General features: G+C 38.9%; 4 protein-coding genes across 4 annotated transcripts; 1 reads left to right on the forward strand and 3 right to left on the reverse strand.

The window, feature by feature from the left end:
- Positions 1-2,280, reverse strand: LOC149707821 (uncharacterized). The gene has a single exon (XM_089863812.1). The coding sequence runs from the start codon at positions 2,278-2,280 to the stop codon at positions 1-3; it is 2,280 nt and encodes a 759-aa protein (XP_089719938.1).
- A 934-nt stretch (positions 2,281-3,214) lies between these two features.
- LOC149707822 (uncharacterized) lies at positions 3,215-5,526 on the reverse strand. The gene is made up of 6 exons (XM_089864112.1): positions 5,338-5,526; positions 5,192-5,287; positions 5,063-5,121; positions 4,892-4,951; positions 4,559-4,757; positions 3,215-4,324 (listed from the first exon to the last, which is right to left on the reverse strand). The coding sequence occupies exons 1-6, from the start codon at positions 5,483-5,485 to the stop codon at positions 4,029-4,031; spliced, it is 858 nt and encodes a 285-aa protein (XP_089720238.1). The 5' UTR covers positions 5,486-5,526; the 3' UTR covers positions 3,215-4,028.
- A 491-nt stretch (positions 5,527-6,017) lies between these two features.
- On the forward strand, positions 6,018-9,700 carry LOC149707823 (uncharacterized). The gene is made up of 2 exons (XM_089863813.1): positions 6,018-8,949; positions 9,018-9,700. The coding sequence occupies exons 1-2, from the start codon at positions 8,556-8,558 to the stop codon at positions 9,698-9,700; spliced, it is 1,077 nt and encodes a 358-aa protein (XP_089719939.1). The 5' UTR covers positions 6,018-8,555.
- A 2,263-nt stretch (positions 9,701-11,963) lies between these two features.
- On the reverse strand, positions 11,964-15,080 carry LOC149707824 (uncharacterized). The gene has a single exon (XM_089863815.1). The coding sequence runs from the start codon at positions 15,078-15,080 to the stop codon at positions 11,964-11,966; it is 3,117 nt and encodes a 1,038-aa protein (XP_089719941.1).
- Between the last annotated feature and the right edge of the window lie 2,392 nt (positions 15,081-17,472).

A 17,472-nucleotide genomic window follows, 5' to 3' on the forward strand; every position in this document is an offset into this window, starting at 1 on the left:
TTATTCGTTTATCTCTAGATTATAGATTAGGGGGATAGGTCGTTTCAATTTAGATCCGTTCGCAAGCCTAAGCATACACGATCGGACCTTATCATCTCGTCCGCGATAAGCTTCTTCCACAACTGCCATCTTCCAGCACAGTCGCGGTAGTTTAGGTTCAGAGATGAGAACCACGTCATCCTTTTTAAGTTCTTTTGTAGGGTCCTTCTTAATGTTATGATGAGCCGAACGCAGCTCCAATAAATAGTCATTTTTCCAGCGGTACCAGAAGTTGTCTATCAGTCGTTGACGGTACTTGAGTCGATTAGTTAATTCTTTCCTTTCTGCAGGAACGACTTGACTTTGAGGAAAAGTTCTTGAGGGCAATGTTGTTAATCTTTCCCCAACCAAAAAATGCGCAGGGGTTAACGGTGTAGGTTCACCAACATCCTGATAAACAAAGGTTATGGGCCTAGAATTGATGATGGCCTCCGATTCTGCCAAAACTGTTGCAATTTCTTCTTCCTTGAGACGAGATTGACCAAGGGCCTTTCTTAAGCAGATCTTAACCGAGCGAACTAGTCTCTCCCAAAAACCTCCCCACCAAGGAGCGCGGTCCACAATGTAATTCCAGGAGATGTTTAATTCTCCTAGGTATTTAGTGACTTCAGACTTAGCAACATTTTTCAAGAGATCTTTTATGTCCAGGTCCGCTCGCTTGAAAGTTTTAGCATTGTCGGAATAGATTTCCTTAACTATTCCGCGACGAGCGATGAAACGTCTGAAAGCAAGTAGAAATGCTTCAGCAGTCATGTCTGACACAAGTTCAAGGTGGACTGCTCGTGTTACAGCGCAAGTAAATAGTGCGATATAACATTTGTTCCCATTTTTGGCGTAGAGTGGTCCTGCAAAATCGAGGCCACACTTCTCAAAGGGGGGTGCGGCTGTGGTCCGGAAGTCGGGCAAAGGTGCCATTTCCGCTTCACCAGGTTCCGCTCGAAATCTTTTGCATAGGTGGCAATGATGCACTACTTTGGTTACAAGTTTTCTTCCGCTTAGAATCCAGAATTGTTCTCTCACTTGTATGAGTGTGTCGTTTACACCAGCGTGCATTAGACGACCATGATGATAGTCGGCGATTAGATGGGCAAGCCTATGTTTGGGAGACAATATCCAGGGATGGCGCTCTCTATATGAAAGGGACTTTGACGTTAGACGTCCCCCTACGCACATCAGACGATCGTCATCCAGAAAAGGTTGCAGCATGAAGATCTTCGAATCTGAGGCTATCTTTTGTCCAGTTTTCAAACTTTCAATCTCGGAAGGAAAGCTCTCCTTTTGGGCCAACCGTATCCAAAATTTTTCTGCTCTAGTCATTTCTTCTACGGAAAGATCGTTCAACTTCCGGTCGACTTTAGGTTTTCTTAGGTTGTCCTTTAGACGGAATATCCAAGCTGTTACGCGATAGACCTTTCTAAGTCTACTGTAATTTTCAAGATTGAGTGGTGGTTCAATAGAGGGTTCGACGGTGCAAATTGATTGTGTTACGGATCGAAAGGAACTACGTAACTCTTCGTCCGATTCAGGAAAGTTTTCCTTTGAACCTTGGCTCTGCCGTGGGTGCATCTCTTTGGGTTTTCCGAGCCATACAGGACCGTTCCACCACAGACTACTATTTTCCAACTCTGATACTGTCTTTCCCCTTGTGGGTAGACCCGCGGGATTGTCTTTGGTCGTACAATGGCCCCACACTTCGGGATTGGTCAAAGTTTGAATTTCTCGGACCCTGTTAGAAACAAAAGGTTTCCATTGCGTGACTGAACCTCTGATCCATTGAAGAACGATTGTAGAATCGGTCCACATTTTTAATTCAGTGGGTTTGGTTGACATAGTATCGAGTAAATGCTTAGCTAGTCTAGCTCCTATGGTTGCTCCCATTAACTCCAACCGAGGAAGCGTAATCTTCTTCAATGGCGCAATTCTGGTCTTTGCAGTGACTAGTACGGTTCCGAAAGTACCGTCCTTGGTTTCGAATCGAAGATAAGCGCAGGTCGCGTACGCTTTTTCGCTTGCGTCAACGAATACGTGTAGCTCGTTTGATTTAATGTTTTCGTGGAATTTAGCTCCAGCTTCTTTGTAGTAAGAACGTAGTATTGATAGGTTTCTGATTTTTCTTAATTCAGAAGTCCAGCTGTCGAATGTTGCTTTTAAATCATCGGGCAACTCTTCATCCCAAGGTAAACCCCTTTGCCAAAGCGCTTGAAATAGAAACTTAGCTCGCACTGTAAAAGGTGCCAGCATTCCCAGGGGGTCATAAATGCGTGCGACGGCCTTGAGTACCCATCGCTTAGTGTTTAGTCTGTGCATTAAGAATTCAAGCAGCCCTTACAAAAATCGTGTGTCTGTTTTTTGGCTGCACTACAGCCAAATTTATAATATTAAAAGAATGCTACAAATTGACTGCTTTAGGGTTGGAAATTGACTGAAAGTGTTTCATTTTCAGCCAATTCAGCCTAGCTTTTCCAGCTTACATTCAGCTCCTATTCAGCGCTGCATTACAGTCCATTTCTAGCGCTATTACAGTCCAGCCCAATACAGCCCACTTTCAGCACTAGTTCAGTCCAGCCCAATACAGCCTATTTCCAGCGCTATTCCAGTCCAGTCCGATACAGCTCACTTCCAGCGCTATTTTAGTCCAGCCCAATACAGCCTATTTCCAGCGCTATTTTAGTTAATTGCTTTACAGTCCATTTCTAGCGCTATTACAGTCCAGCCTAATACAGCCCACTTTCAGAACTAGTTCAGTCCGGCCCAATACAGCCTATTGCCAGCGCTTTTCCAGTCCAGTCCGATACAGCTCACTTCCAGCGCTATTTCAGACCAGCCCAATACAGCCTATTTCCAGCGCTATTTTAGTTAATTGCTTTACAGTCCATTTCTAGCGCTATTCCAGTCCAGTCCGATACAGCTCACTTCCAGCGCTATTTCAGTTAAGCCCAATACGGCCTACTTCCAGTGCTATATTTCAGACCACCCCAATATAGCCCATTTCCAGCGCTATGTCAGTCCAACCCAATACAGCCTATTTCCAGCGCTATTTTAGTTAATTGCTTTACAGTCCATTTCTAGCTCTATTCCAGTCCAGTCCGATACAGCTCACTTCCAGTGCTACTTCAGTCCAGCCCAATACAGCCTACTTCCAGCGCTATTTCAGACCACCCCAATACAGCCTATTTCCAGCGCTATTTTAGTTAATTGCTTTACAGTCTATTTCTAGCTCTATTCCAGTCCAGTCCGATACAGCTCACTTCCAGCGCTATTTCAGTCCAGCCCAATACAGCTTATTTCCAGCGCTATTTCAGTCCTGCCCAATACAGCCTACTTCCAGTGCTATTTCAGACCACCCAATATAGCCCATTTCCAGCGCTATTTCAGTCCAGCCCAATACAGCCTATTTCCAGCGCTATTTTAGTTAATTGCTTTACAGTCCATTTCTAGCTCTATTCCAGTCCAGTCCGATACAGCTCACTTCCAGCGCTATTTCAGTCCAGTCCAATACAGCCTATTTCCAGCGCTATTTCAGTCCTGCCCAATACAGCCTACTTCCAGTGCTATTTCAGACCACCCCAATATAGCCCATTTCCAGCGCTATTTCAGTCCAGCCCAATACAGCCTAATTCCAGCGCTATTTTAGTTAATTGCTTTTCAGTCCATCTAGCTCTATTCCAGTCCAGTCCGATACAGCTCACTTCGAGCGCTATTTCTGTCCAGCCCAATATAGCCCATTTCCAGCGCTATTTCAGACCACCCCAATACAGCCTACTTCCAGCGCTATTTCAGTTCAGCCTAATGCAGCCCACTTCCAGCGCTACTTCTGTCCAGTTCTAAATTGTCCCCCTTTTCCATAGTGTCCAGCGAATATAATAAATAAACTAATTAAGTTTCAAAACATCGAATTTTAATTAAATTCATTAGAGTAGTTTAATCATTCACATTCTGAATGACATTCACTTTGTTTGATCACATTCTGAATGACAATTTCACTTTATTTAGTCACTTTCAGAATCAATATTTACATCGTGTTCAATGTTTGTTTCTTCTGAAATTTCCGCTTCATTTCCTTTTTCAAAATTACTGTGGTCTCCTGTTCTATTTTCACCCTCTTCTATTTCTTTTTGGCCCTTTTCCGTTTCTTTTTGTCCTATCTCGGCAGCAGCCAAAGCTTTGAGCTTTTTTTGGAACGATAGGTTTACTGTTAAACAACGGTTGTTTATGCATTTTTTAATAATTTTTTCCGAAATGTTTTGAAATTTGGCTGAATTCTTGTACATTCTGCTGACGTATGCTATAAATATGGAACTTTTTAAATACTGACAATAAGTCAATTCCAAGGTGCTAATTAGGAGAGTTACACCACCGATACTAAAAAAGGTCCGAATGTTTAATTTGGCTTGACTCTGTCCTTGTCTAGAAAAATTGTTGAAAACTAAATTCATAATAATCGTGCAGCTCTTATTCTATTTAGCACCATTGGTTCACTTCTTGATTTGATGCAATGATTTTCTCTACCGATACTTACCCATAATACCTTGTACTTCATACTCAGGAAATGGTTTTTTGCCACCTTTCCCTGCAAAAGACATGTTTCTTAATTCCTCTTCGGTGTGTAGCATGTTGACAAGCTGAAGCACTGTTTTCTTGGGAGAAGTACAAGTGTATGCCAAATTCAGTTTTTGCGACTTTTTTACTTTAATTGGACATCCATCAAATAGTGGAACCTATAAGTTTTTAAAAAAGTCATAAATATGTAATTTGGTATGGCAAGTAAGGTGTGAAAATTCTTTTTTGAAGGATTAATGGTGGTAGGGCTTAGTTTTTCAAGTGTAAATTATACAAATCAATATATTATTACCACTTTCTCTTGTTCCGGTGATTGAACAGCCGTTACACTGTTTGAAGCGGAACTTTCATTCTAAATTAAATACGTTATAAAATTTATTCCTTATACATTTTTGCATTTCCCATCGCTTGATCAATAGTTCTTAGTTATACAACATCAAAAACCTTGGAATGGCAGTCTTACCTCAGTATTTCCACTTGGAACTTTTATAGAGTTCACAAGACTTTCAAGATGTTTCTTGGCTGTATTTATATTTATAGTAGAGATTTAAATATATTTGGATGGACCAATGATTGCTGCCTAAATACGTACCTTTGTTAAGGTTATGACAACTGTGGCACTCTTTAGAGCTCGTCTTCAAGTTTTCCAACTCTTCCTTCAAATTCTTTATAATTTGATCCTTGTCTCCTAGAAAGTATAATATAAATGAAGAAAAAAGTGCGTTTTTATATTTATACCATTGAATTCTTCAGTTGTCTCTTTTGAAGCAGCTTTCAACAAAGCTATTTGAGCTTCCCTTTGTTTTAACTCGTCTCTCAGTTTTTGTATTGTTGTATGAAGGTTCTCCGAAGAATCCAAATTTAAGAATGTTTTCGACTGATTCATATCTTCACTTATAACATCTACGAAATATTATTTGAAAACTATAACACAACATTAAAAGACGCTTTGTATTTAATTTCTTTCGATTTGAAGAATAGTTAGAAATGTCCCTCTCGGGTGCAACGTACTCGGCAACTTGTGTCCATTGTGAATTACTGTTTGGTTGGCAATGTGATGTATCGTTGGTTCTGGGATATGATGTTTCCACTGAATTACTTGTTCTAAATAGGATGTTTGAAGAACTTTCATTTCTGGTGTTTTCTCTTGAATGGTTGGCATTAGCAAATAAAGTTAATGACCTATTCCTTCCCAATGAGGGAGTTTCTAGATGGTTTGTTTGTGTTGTTGCCAATATTTTTTGGTTCAAAGCCAATGGCGTCACATTATTATCAAAGCAAGATGGAGGTAAATGATGCCTGTCCTCAGCTGACGGGTTGTCAAAGCGCACTGTTACCGCAACACATCGATGGAGAGGCATCGTTGGTAAAGTCATTTGATGGAGTGAGATTGTGGCCCAGTGCAACCGAGGACCTGATATTGTTACTCAAGCTAGCAGATGGAGTCACATTGAACCCTAAGCCAGGACTGATGTTGCTTCCTAAGCTTGGCAATGGAGTGGCATCGTGGCCGAAGCTAGTCGATGGAGTGGCATCGTGGCCGAAGCTAGTCGATGGAGTGGCATCGTGGCCGAAGCTAGTCGATGGAGTGGCATCGTGGCCGAAGCTAGTCGATGGAGTGGCATCGTGGCCGAAGCTAGTCGATGGAGTGGCATCGTGGCCGAAGCTAGTCGATGGAGTGGCATCGTGGCCGAAGCTAGTCGATGGAGTGGCATCGTGGCCGAAGCTAGTCGATGGAGTGGCATCGTGGCCGAAGCTAGTCGATGGAGTGGCATTGTGGCCGAAGCTAGTCGATGGAGTGGCATTGTGGCCGAGGCTAGTCGATGGAGTGGCATTGTGGCCGAGGCTAGTCGATGGAGTGGCATTGTGGCCGAGGCTACGCGATGAATATTCAACCCCCGAAGAGGTTGTTGAGTTAATTGCGCCTGTTTTCGTTGTGGATATGTTCCACTGTTCGTTTAACGTCGGCATGTTTAGAATTGATTCATTGAGCGATTTGCGTGCCGCTTCTGAATTTTTTTTATCAGCGTGTTGTTTTTTTAATTTGGCTGTCGCGCTATTCGTACTTTCTGGCTTTCTTTTCGCGCTTTTTTCTCTCTTCTGACGGTTTCTGTATGTTTTCCCTTCACCTGTTCTAGTTCGTTTTCAATTTCTTCGTCTTTCTTGTTTTGTTCCGATAATAGCAGATCTTCATCACCTAAAAAATTAAAAGAAATGTACCAAACATCCTTAAATTGAATGTCTACTGGGTGTGTTTTAGCCTTTTTTTTTACATAAAAAGAAACCAACATGCAAACTTTCCCCCACCCAAGTTGACAAACCAAAATTTCCTAAAATAAACATTTGTTTTCATAAAATTCACTCCCCTTGGATGTGAATGTATATTCACGTTAAAAATAATTCTTAATCTGGTATCGAAAACAAATATGCCAAAAGCAAACTTAACGCTTGAAACTATGGCTGGGCCTCAATTTTAATTGTATGCAATATAAGGCGGACGTAATTCATTTAGTAAATCAAAAGGTACAAACTTGTCCCTATTACAGCGATTGCTGGCCCCTCGGTATGGAAAGCTGGCGCTAATGATTTTGGGGGGGGGGAATGATATCGTGTCATTTTGTATACATGGGTTTCGAACTAGGAGGATAATACCATTTACAACAGGATGCAGGGCTACTTGGTGCTGAACTTTCTCCGCCAAATAGGCTGGCTTCCTGGTGTAAATGGTATCAATCCTCCTAGTCTGTGCATTTACATCCATAAACTAAGTTTTTAATATTATACTCTTTTGACGGCTATTTCTAGGATAAAATATAAACGCTTATAAAAATTCGTTGTAAAGGAAAACAAATTAAAACGCAAGCAACACAAAATATGATAGGAACTTACTTGAAATTTTGAGAACTCTACATTGATATTTAGTCCCACCATTCCATTTAACTAGAGTCTCTGCGGTTTCGAATTGCTTATTTTTTTCAATAATTTCTAGTGGAACAATTGATGTTTTCTTCGCCTTAATAAAAAAAATTAGAGCGCGCACAGTGGATTTTTGGCTTTGACACTGGCTGTTTTGATCCGCGTTATCCGAAGCCATATTTCTCGATGAAATGTATTTAAAATATTTGAAACTAACTACATAAGCCGTACGACGAAGCCGCGAATTACGACTCGACGCGACTGGAAGTCGTCGAACGCTACCACACCCGCACAATGAAGAAAGATGTCTCGCGTGGCATTAATTGTTATTCAATTGATATATTAAGGGTTTCCCATTTTAATCTATTACCCATTTCCTTAAGATTTTAGGTCCGGGAGTAAAAAAATGCCTCCCTGGGTGGATCTAAAAACGGTCATAAAAATATAAATGGGTAGATGACGATGGGTGGAAGTTCCTTAAAAAATATGCAAAAAAATTCTGCTTTATTTCGGTCTTAGCGGTATAAGGCATGGGGTGACAAAATTAAGTTTCTTGGGGACTAAATTATTTTTACAAACCGCGTGGAATGGAAAACCGTATCTGGTTTTTGCGTCAGGTTTTTGACAGAGCTAATACAACTGACGTAAGTTTATAAGATATGTTCCATAAGTATGACACTTCCTTTACTTTGTTATATGCTAGAGACTTACTAAGAGCTAGTTCGAGCAGCCCTCCGTTAAAAATTATTTGTCTGCTTTGTGGCTATACACTACAGCCAAGAATTACCAATAGTGTCGCGGTCTTCAATCCACAAACAAAATACTGCACCCCATTTAATTTTCAAAACCGGACTTTTTCATTTAAATTTAAATTAACTACTCTTAAGTCTCTACTATAATGTTTCATAGACTCTGCTGACACATTATCCTTTCACTTGTCCTTGTCAGATAAATCTCTAAGGTTATAACTGTGGTCAAACAGTATTTCAAGAAAAGCTAAGCTTCAATTCCTTATTAATTAGCGAAGAATATTCAAAACAATGAAACGTGCAAAGAACAACAGTTCTACCAAAACTGTATCACGTTCAACAAGGTGGAGAATGAAGAAGCGATTAGAAAATATGTCAAACAGTTTAATTGAAGATGACTTAATTCCATCCTCATCTAACTCATCGAGCGAATCTACAAACTTTTCATCAGACTCCACTGCTTCCAATGATCGTGATATGTGTAATGAATCAATTAATACCACCATTAACTATGGAAATCAACGTGATGATATAAATGCTGCTGCAATGAATGACCCAAATCAGCATCAGTTGCAAAATGTCAGAGAAGATGGTGTAAATGTGCAACAAGATGTTGAGGTGAGGGACAATGTGAACGTTGGAACTCGTAATTACGATGAAAAGGACAACAATAATTTATTTAATGGTAAAAGTGTACTATTGGGATAGACAACATTTTAAGGGAATGTTTCAAGCGTTAATTAAATTCTCCAGGTGACTCGGAACCAAGCTTAAGTATGTCATCATCAGCAGATGAGTCTTTTTCGGAAGATGAAATGGATGATCATGATAGTCAACTGTACCGAGGTTTAAATTTAAGTCTGGGAGAGAGCATGTTAGCAATATTGCTGTTTGCTATGCGACACTCTTTAACGGGATCAGCGTTAACAGATCTACTTTTGCTCATTAATCTTCATTGTTTGAAGCCCAATTCCTTAAAGACAACACTATATTTGTTTAAGAAACACTTCGCCCATGTTAAAATACCACTAATTATTCACCGCTATTGTAATGTATGCCTATCAGATCTTCAACCAAATAACATTTGCCCACGTTGCCTGGTAAAGCGATCATATCAGATTGACGCATCACTGTTTGTAGAAATTTCCATCTTGCCTCAAATGCAAGCCATGTTTTTAAGGAAAGGATTTCTCGATGATCTAGAATATAGGTTTAATCGAACTAAAAAAGCTCCTGATAATATTGAAGATATTTATGATGGTTTGCTCTATAAAGAGTTTGTTAAGAATGGTTTTTTAAAAACTAAGCATAACATTTCATTTATGTGGAACACTGATGGAGTTAAACTTTTTTCTTCATCAAATTTCTCGTTATGGCCATTATATTTAAAAATAAATGAATTACCACCTCATAAGAAAATCGAACCGAAAACATAATAATTGCGGGTATATGGTTTGGGAAAAGTAAGCCAAACATGAATCATTTTCTAAAACCACTACATCATTCATTCAGTGAAATGAAAAATGGAATTCACGTTAATGTTTTCAATCAGGTAGAACCAGTATTAGTTAAGGCCATTCTTTTATGTGGTACTTGTGACTTGCCTGCAAAATGTTTAGCTTTGAATATGCACCAGTTTAATGGTGAATATGGATGTGCCAAATGTATGCAAAGGGGTCAGACATACCGAACTGAAAACCGTGGGCATAATCATATCTATACTTTTGACAGAGATAACTTTAAGGGACCCAAAAGAACACACGAAGAAACTTTAGAACACGCGATTAGAGCCACGAGGGATGGTAAACAAATATTTGGAATAAAAGGGCCATCAGTGTTAGCACTGATAGTTCCCGACATCATTAAATCAACCTCAATTGATGTTATGCACACTGTTTACCTTGGTGTATTTAAAAAACTTTGCACATTATGGTTTGACGGACATCATAGTGACGGCTTATTTTCCCTAACCAAAGTAAAGAATATCGTAAATGAAAGGTTAGCCATGATCAGACCCCCAATTCATGTTCAAAGAATGCCACGTCAATTAAAAGATATGAATTACTGGAAAGCTTCAGAGTTTAAAAACTTCCTCTTATATTATTCAATACCCATATTACATGATATTTTGCCACAAAATTATTTTAAACATCATATCCTATTTGTTACCTGTGTATTTATTATGAATCAGGATTCAATCACGCCCCGAGATTTAGATTTTGTAGATAAATTAATGCTTCAATATGTTTCTATGTTTGAAGAGCTTTATGGAATTCAATTCATGACTGCAGTGATACATCAATTAATTCATTTAGCTGACGATGTTCTCCATTTGGGTCCTTCTTGGGTTACGTCATGTTTCCCATTTGAGGATCTGAATGGAAAACTAATCAGAATGATTCATGGCACCCAGCACCCCGAACTTCAGATCTCATCTTCGCTATCATACATATTGAACCAACCTACTATGATGCCATCATTAAATGAAGGTACGGATGTTGAAGAGTTTTGTAAAAATATGCTTCACCATGAAAATAAATATAAGATAGCTGAAGTTATTTCCAAAGATATATGTACTGTGGGTACTTATAAAAGTTAAAGGATTTGCCATTTGATTTGAGAGATGCGTTGTTGGATGCCACCGATAGCATAGGTAAAATTCAGACTTTTCAAAAAGTTAAGATTAAAAAATTCATGTACAATAGTGTTAGACATTCTGAAATGAACCATGACTCTTCAACAGTAAAATATGTTGACGCTAGTACAACAGGATATGGCAAAATTATGTATTTTGTTAAGAACTCGAAAGCATGCGAATATCACGAATATGAATGTTACGCTTGCAACACTGAATATTTTGCTTTTGTTATGAAACTAGAAATTTTAGGTTATCAATCTTTTCAAATTGAAGAAATCGGTAACATCGAATTTTCCGTGAAGGAGATTAAAAGTTTAGATGATACGAAAATTTTAATACCATTAAAAGATATATTATATCCATGCTTTTTAGTTAATATTCGAGATAAAAGTAAAATTTACTGTTGTGATTTGATAAATTCGCTGGAGGCTGAAAAAAACTGTTTTAAGTTGGTTTAAAGGTCTCTATTATAAATTAGTTTCCTGTTAATTTTGGTCTCCGAGTGATTTTTACAATGCCATAACATTGTTTTGAATATGTGTATTTTTATTCACCAATATATTCTAATCCTTATAAGGTATAATTATTTGTTTATCATGTATGGTATTTAAAATTACTATAATTTTAGCTTCATATAACCCTAAATTATCATACAGCAAGTCTATATTTGACGCCTTTGGGCTACAAAATAACGTCCCACCAGCCACGAATTAGCATACAGCAAAAGGCTATAGTTTCAGCTTTAGCAGCCTAGGCTTTGGGCTTCGAAACAGCGACCTACCAGCCACGAATTAGCCTACAGCAAAAGGCTATAGTTTCAGCTTTGGCAGCCGGCTGCAATGCAAAGATATTACAGTCAAATACCAGCCGGCTTAATTTAAAAAAATGTACAAGCTGTAACCCAGCTTAGTTTCAGCTACATTTACAGACAAATTTTAGCCTGATCAGCCTTTGTAGTCAAATTACAGAAAACAAAAAAGGCTGATTTTTGGCTGTAAATTGCTTGTAGCGCAATACAGTTCCCAAACAGCTTACATCTAGCCAGGCAGCCTAAAAACAGCTCAGCTGCGTTTTGAAATCAGCCCATAATTTTTGTAAGGGAGGCTTTCGACTTCAAAGAAGAGACAGTCCGACTCTGTGTTCCAGGATATTCCCAAGACTTTAGTCGTAGAATGATTGGATAGGTCATCTTCAGCGTATTTATTTTTGATCCAAAGTTGGCGTAACTCTTGGCAATTAGTCTTGAATTTTTGAAGTTTCATTCCAGCTTCTAATAAGCGATCTGCGGCTTTACTAGAAATATGGTAAGCTTCTTTAGCGCTTCGGTGACTACAGGCTAGGTCATCTACATAACGTCCCTTGTCAACAGAATCACAGACCTTGGGCTCTTGTGATCGGTACTTTTCGAAATGATGGTTTATTACGGCTGCCAACAAGAAGGGGCTACAGGTGATGCCAAATGGTACACGAGTAATGCGATAGACCTTCAGTTTAGAGTTTGGGTTTGGCTTCTTTGCATCAATCCACAAAAAACCTAGGACGTCTCGGTTATTCTTGTTAATAGCTATTTGTAAGAACGCCTTTTGAACATCGCCAGTAAACGCAACTTCTCCTTCTCGAAATCGAATAGCAATGTCAAAAATGTCCGGATTTAAGTTTGGACCAGGGTCCAAGCAATCGTTCAGTGACGGTTTCCCCGTGGCGTGGGACGACCCGTCAAAGACCACGCGTAACTTTGTTGTTTCACTAGATTCTCGGTGTACGCCTCTATGAGGGAGATAGTATACTAGGTTTCGAGTTTCAAGTTCCTTTGAATCTACTTCTTCTATTACTCCAGAATCGAGTTGTTCTCGCATAACTTCGTTGTAATTAGCGAATAATATCGGGTCTTTGCGTAGTTTTTCAAGCAGGTTGAGCGTTCTTCTCGTAGCTATGGCAAGATTATCTCCAAGATCTTCCTTGTTGGGCTTCCAGGTTAGCATGGTTTCATAGCGTCCTTCCTTAAACGTGAGAGACTGTTCAAAAGAGGCTAGTGCTGCGCTGTGACTTTTAGATGTAGATTGTGAGTCGACTATTCCGATGGACTCCAACTCCCAGAAGGCGCGAAGTTGATTGGAAGTGAGATCTTCCTCCGTAAAGAGAATAGGCGCGGCGAAGATTGCAACTGTATTTACTCCAATTGATGCAGTAGTTACAGATGATGGGCCGTGTACCGTCCAACCAAGAATCGTTTCAGCTGCAACTAGCTTTGGTCCGAGTCGTTCGAAGCCACCAAGGACGATACTCCAGTACTCGTCGGAGCCAATCAAAAGATCAATCGTGTGATCTTGATTCCTGCTATTAGTCTCTACAGGGGTGTCAGCAAGTGCTAGACCCCTCTTATTCATCTCGAAGACCACCTCGGAGCTCGGTACAGAGAACGCGGCTCCGCTGATTTCTTTAGATTCAAGGGCTTCGATAATTACAGTTTTTGAGGAATCTCGTACGTTTTGTAGTTCAAGACGAACTCTTTTTCTAACGGTCTTTATGGGCTTTTCACCTTCGAAGTAGAAAATATTAAGTCCTTCTTCTCTAACTACGGGAAGATCGAGTTTTCTAGAGACGCTTTCCTTTATGACAGTCACCTGACTTCCGTTGTCGAGGAGACAACGTATTGTAATCGAATTTCCCCCAGCGGGACTTCTTACAAAGGCTTGGGCCATCTGCAAAAGCACGGTTCCATTTCTGTTACTCCCGTTTGTACCCACGTGACAGTTGACTATCCCTTCGTTAGACACAGAGGCGTTACTTTTTCTTTCCAAATCGTCGCAAAGCGTTATATGATGTTGTTTACCACATTGTTTGCAAGATTTGTTCTTACTGTCGCATTTCTTTACGAAATGCTTTCGGAGACATATGAAACATCGTTTTTTCGATGTCACAGCTTGTTTACGTTCAACGAGTGTTAAGTCTGTGCACTCTGAGGTTTTGTGCGAAGGCTTATCACAATAAAAACAGGTTTTCACGTAAACACCGCTAGTTGATAGGTTTAAAGACGAAGCAGTGGGTAATGACGGTCTATTATTACGAATGTCGTTTGTCTTATGCGTGCTAGGCTTGCGCTCGGTTTCAATAGGCTTAAAACTATACGCTTTTTCGCGACATGCAATTTCTTTTCGAAGGAAAGTTAACAAATCCTCAACTTTGTAAGTTAGGCTATCATATTTTCTATTAAATTCAATAGTTAACTCTAACGGGAGCAATTTTGTTAAAACATGGCATAAGAGAATACTGTAAGAGTCAGAAAATACACCTAAAGACTGCAAACTTCTTATCTGCACTTCGCAAGTAGAATACAATTGTTTTAAAGAATCAATGTCACTCGCTTTTTTAACAGGATTTAAATTGGTCAAGATATTCATGTGAGTACTAGCAATTTTTTCAGTATCCCCAAAACGTTCTTTTATAAGAGTAATAGCGTAATCATAATTGGAATCAGTAGCTGCTAATCCCTTTATAGCCAAAGCGGCTTCTCCCTCTAAATAAGACTTCAAATAGGTAAACTTATCTGACTTCCGTAGATCAGTTCTGTCATGTACGCCGTTGCAAAATTGTGTCCAAAAGTTGAGCCACTCGGATATATCCCCGTTGAAACGTTGCATTTCACACTTTGGAAGTCTCACATAAAGTTCTCGCGAGGCCGACACACCTCCCGTACTTCCAACTTGTGAACGGTTTTCATCTTGTAGATTAGGTTGAAGCAAAAGTCCATCTATCGGTGGGATACCAGGATTGATTAGCGTTGATGTCATGGATCCAGCTGGATTTTCTCGTAGATTTTGAACTAAAGAAGTTCCGTGTTGTTTAAGACGATCGTGTAGACGCTGAGCAGCTCCACGAACCTCGATGATTTCGTCATTGTATTTGATACAGGTCTCGAACTCTCTTTCTTCTTCCTCAGGGTTATCGATGAGACGCTCCACGATAGCGTTTAGTGAGATCAGTTTCTCCTCCTTATCGTTGAGAAGTAGTATGCCATTATGAAGGTAATCGAGACAAGGGTTTCCACCATCTATTTCTTTCTGAAGCGCAGAAATAGTCTTCGTAACTGAAGCTCGCAATGGCTTACGTTTTCTAATTGTTTTTGCAAGTTCGCTGGCGGCGAAGTCCGGATCTTGTAGTAGTTGTTGACCCTCCATGGTATTAAGGTTAAATCGGCGTATCCTCCCGGGTTTTGGCACCAAAATGTTGCGCGAAAGTTTAATCACTCGTATTGGGAGAGCTTAAATCGCTTTCGAACCCGACTGAAAAAGTCCGAAAGCTTTTAGATGGAAACTTTGAGAATGTTCGTTCGACACGCGCGGATTTAAAATGAGGATAACATAACCAAGAAACGACTTTAGTTAGGAAAACAATAACAATGTCTTTAATAATATTTAAAAGTATCGAATTCAGAGTTTACAATTTAGAATTTATCCATAGGGCGGACGCGCAGACGAATCCCTAACTTATTAGGCTGAATAAAATATTGCGACTGAAAATTTCATGATAATCGTTTCAAGAGGTAAACAATTAAGAGCTCAAAAAAATGTCTATTGGCCAAATAATAAAAAAAGGTAGAGAGAGAAAAATCACAATATTTCCTTATATGGCAAAAAATTTAAAAGAGTTTTTAAGCTTTAGTAGACATAAACATTTTTTAGAGTTATACTGTTTTTTTGTAATAAGTTCGCTTACAGATTAAATGAAAACTCTCACAAGATTATTTCAAAATTAAAAAATACAAAAATAAGACTTATTTTTTCGTCAATTAAAATATAACTAGATTTTGGTTAACAACTAGATTTTGGTTTCAACAGACCCAATCGTTTCAACATTTGTGGATAGATGAAGAATTAACATCCATATTACCTAATGAATATAACAAAATGCGTTTACACTATATATAAATGTAGTAAAGCTGATTTAAAAAATAAACACCAAATTTGAAATGTTAATATCAAAAGATATTCTTGGAATATTAAGATGAAACAGAGCTTTATAGCTACACAACTACTTAAAGAATCGTAATGCCGAAAAATATTTAAAATATTTCCATTTAATATTCTGCAAAAAGGAAATGTTATCGTTTTGTAAGAGATCTTATCATCCTACTCGCTTTATATTAACTTTGATATGCGTGTAGTGTTTCGATTCGGATGCAATCTTCATTACTCGTTCTAAATAAACTCTCACTTGTGTCATTACATAGAAATAAGTTTATCTTAAATAATTAATTAAATATAAATGATATTAATTATTTTAATCCCCAGTAAATAACTTTAAAAATAGTTAAATCGTTTAAAATAAAGTTGTTCCTATTATCTTTCGAAACTTTGCTAATATTGACGTTTAAAGTGAAGGGTACCCCTCTTAAACGCTTTCTTCAAATTTTGGGGTATATATACGATTCGTTTCCATTATAATAATAGATAAAAACGCATTTGCGTGAACCGGTGGTGGAAGCCCTGCCATTGGGAGGCTAGACGTTTCTCGTAACCCTAGCCGATCGCCGCGTATATCTTAAAACCAAACGATAACGATGGAGAAGAAGCCGGAATGAACAAAGACCTGAAGATGGTGGTGCATAGAAGCTGGTGTCAATGTGGGATTGACGAAGAACAGAAGATGGTGGTGCTTACGAGCCATCAAAAACAGGCTAGTGTCCATTAGAAGGCTTAGTTAGTAAAGACTGGTGTTGGCAGATGAATGGCCAAATTTCCGTGAACCTCGAACGCGTTCCGGAAATTGGGTATTTGTTTGCTCCGATTTGTAAACTGCGAACGCGGTCACGTGAGGTCTGACAGACAGACAAACACGTCCAGTGCAATACCTCTCCGTGACGTCATCGTCACTCGGAGAGGTAAAAATCGGAGGCCTTGATTCAACGCAATTCAGAGTATGTAATTAAAACTATGAAAAACAATACTTAAAGGAAAAGTTCAAGGTACCTAACATTACACCTCAAATTAACGGCCTCGTTTAGAAGATATCGAAATGATTGATAAAAAAATTATAATTTCCCTAATTACGATTAAAATCCAATTAATTGACCCAAAAATTGAGGAGAGCAGCCGCGCCATTTTTAAAAGTCACGTGAAAAACTCGCACACACGCCGTTATTGGTCAAATGGGTAGCGAATAGGAAAGTTAGATTTCTCTACTGCAGACGACGATATTTATTGATATTATATTGAGTGTTGACTTTCAGCATAGCCCACTCGATCACGCGCATCACGACGTAAGCTGCTTGCGCTATAGAAGCCCGTTCAATCGGCCAAAAAGTGCAACTTTTGGATTCTTGGAGAGAAATTCGAAGTCAGCGAAAATTAACATTAAGTTCTATGGGAAGAGGTAGGTTTTTTGGCCAGATCCTTTGTCCTATTCATCCGAATGTCCTGAAATTTTAATGAGACGTGTGTTTTGACGTGTTTTATTAATCTTAAAAAGATTCAAGCTTCTAGAGTGGATAGATTTTTTTAAAAAAAATTATTTTCATAGCCAAAATGATGGGTTCAGTGCAAAGACTGAATATATTTTCAGATCTACTGG

Source organism: Phalangium opilio, unplaced genomic scaffold, assembly GCF_054372755.1.
Source record: "Phalangium opilio isolate 3A_F unplaced genomic scaffold, DU_Popi_V2 ptg000013l_1, whole genome shotgun sequence".
NCBI classification, from domain to species: Eukaryota; Metazoa; Arthropoda; class Arachnida; order Opiliones; family Phalangiidae; genus Phalangium; species Phalangium opilio.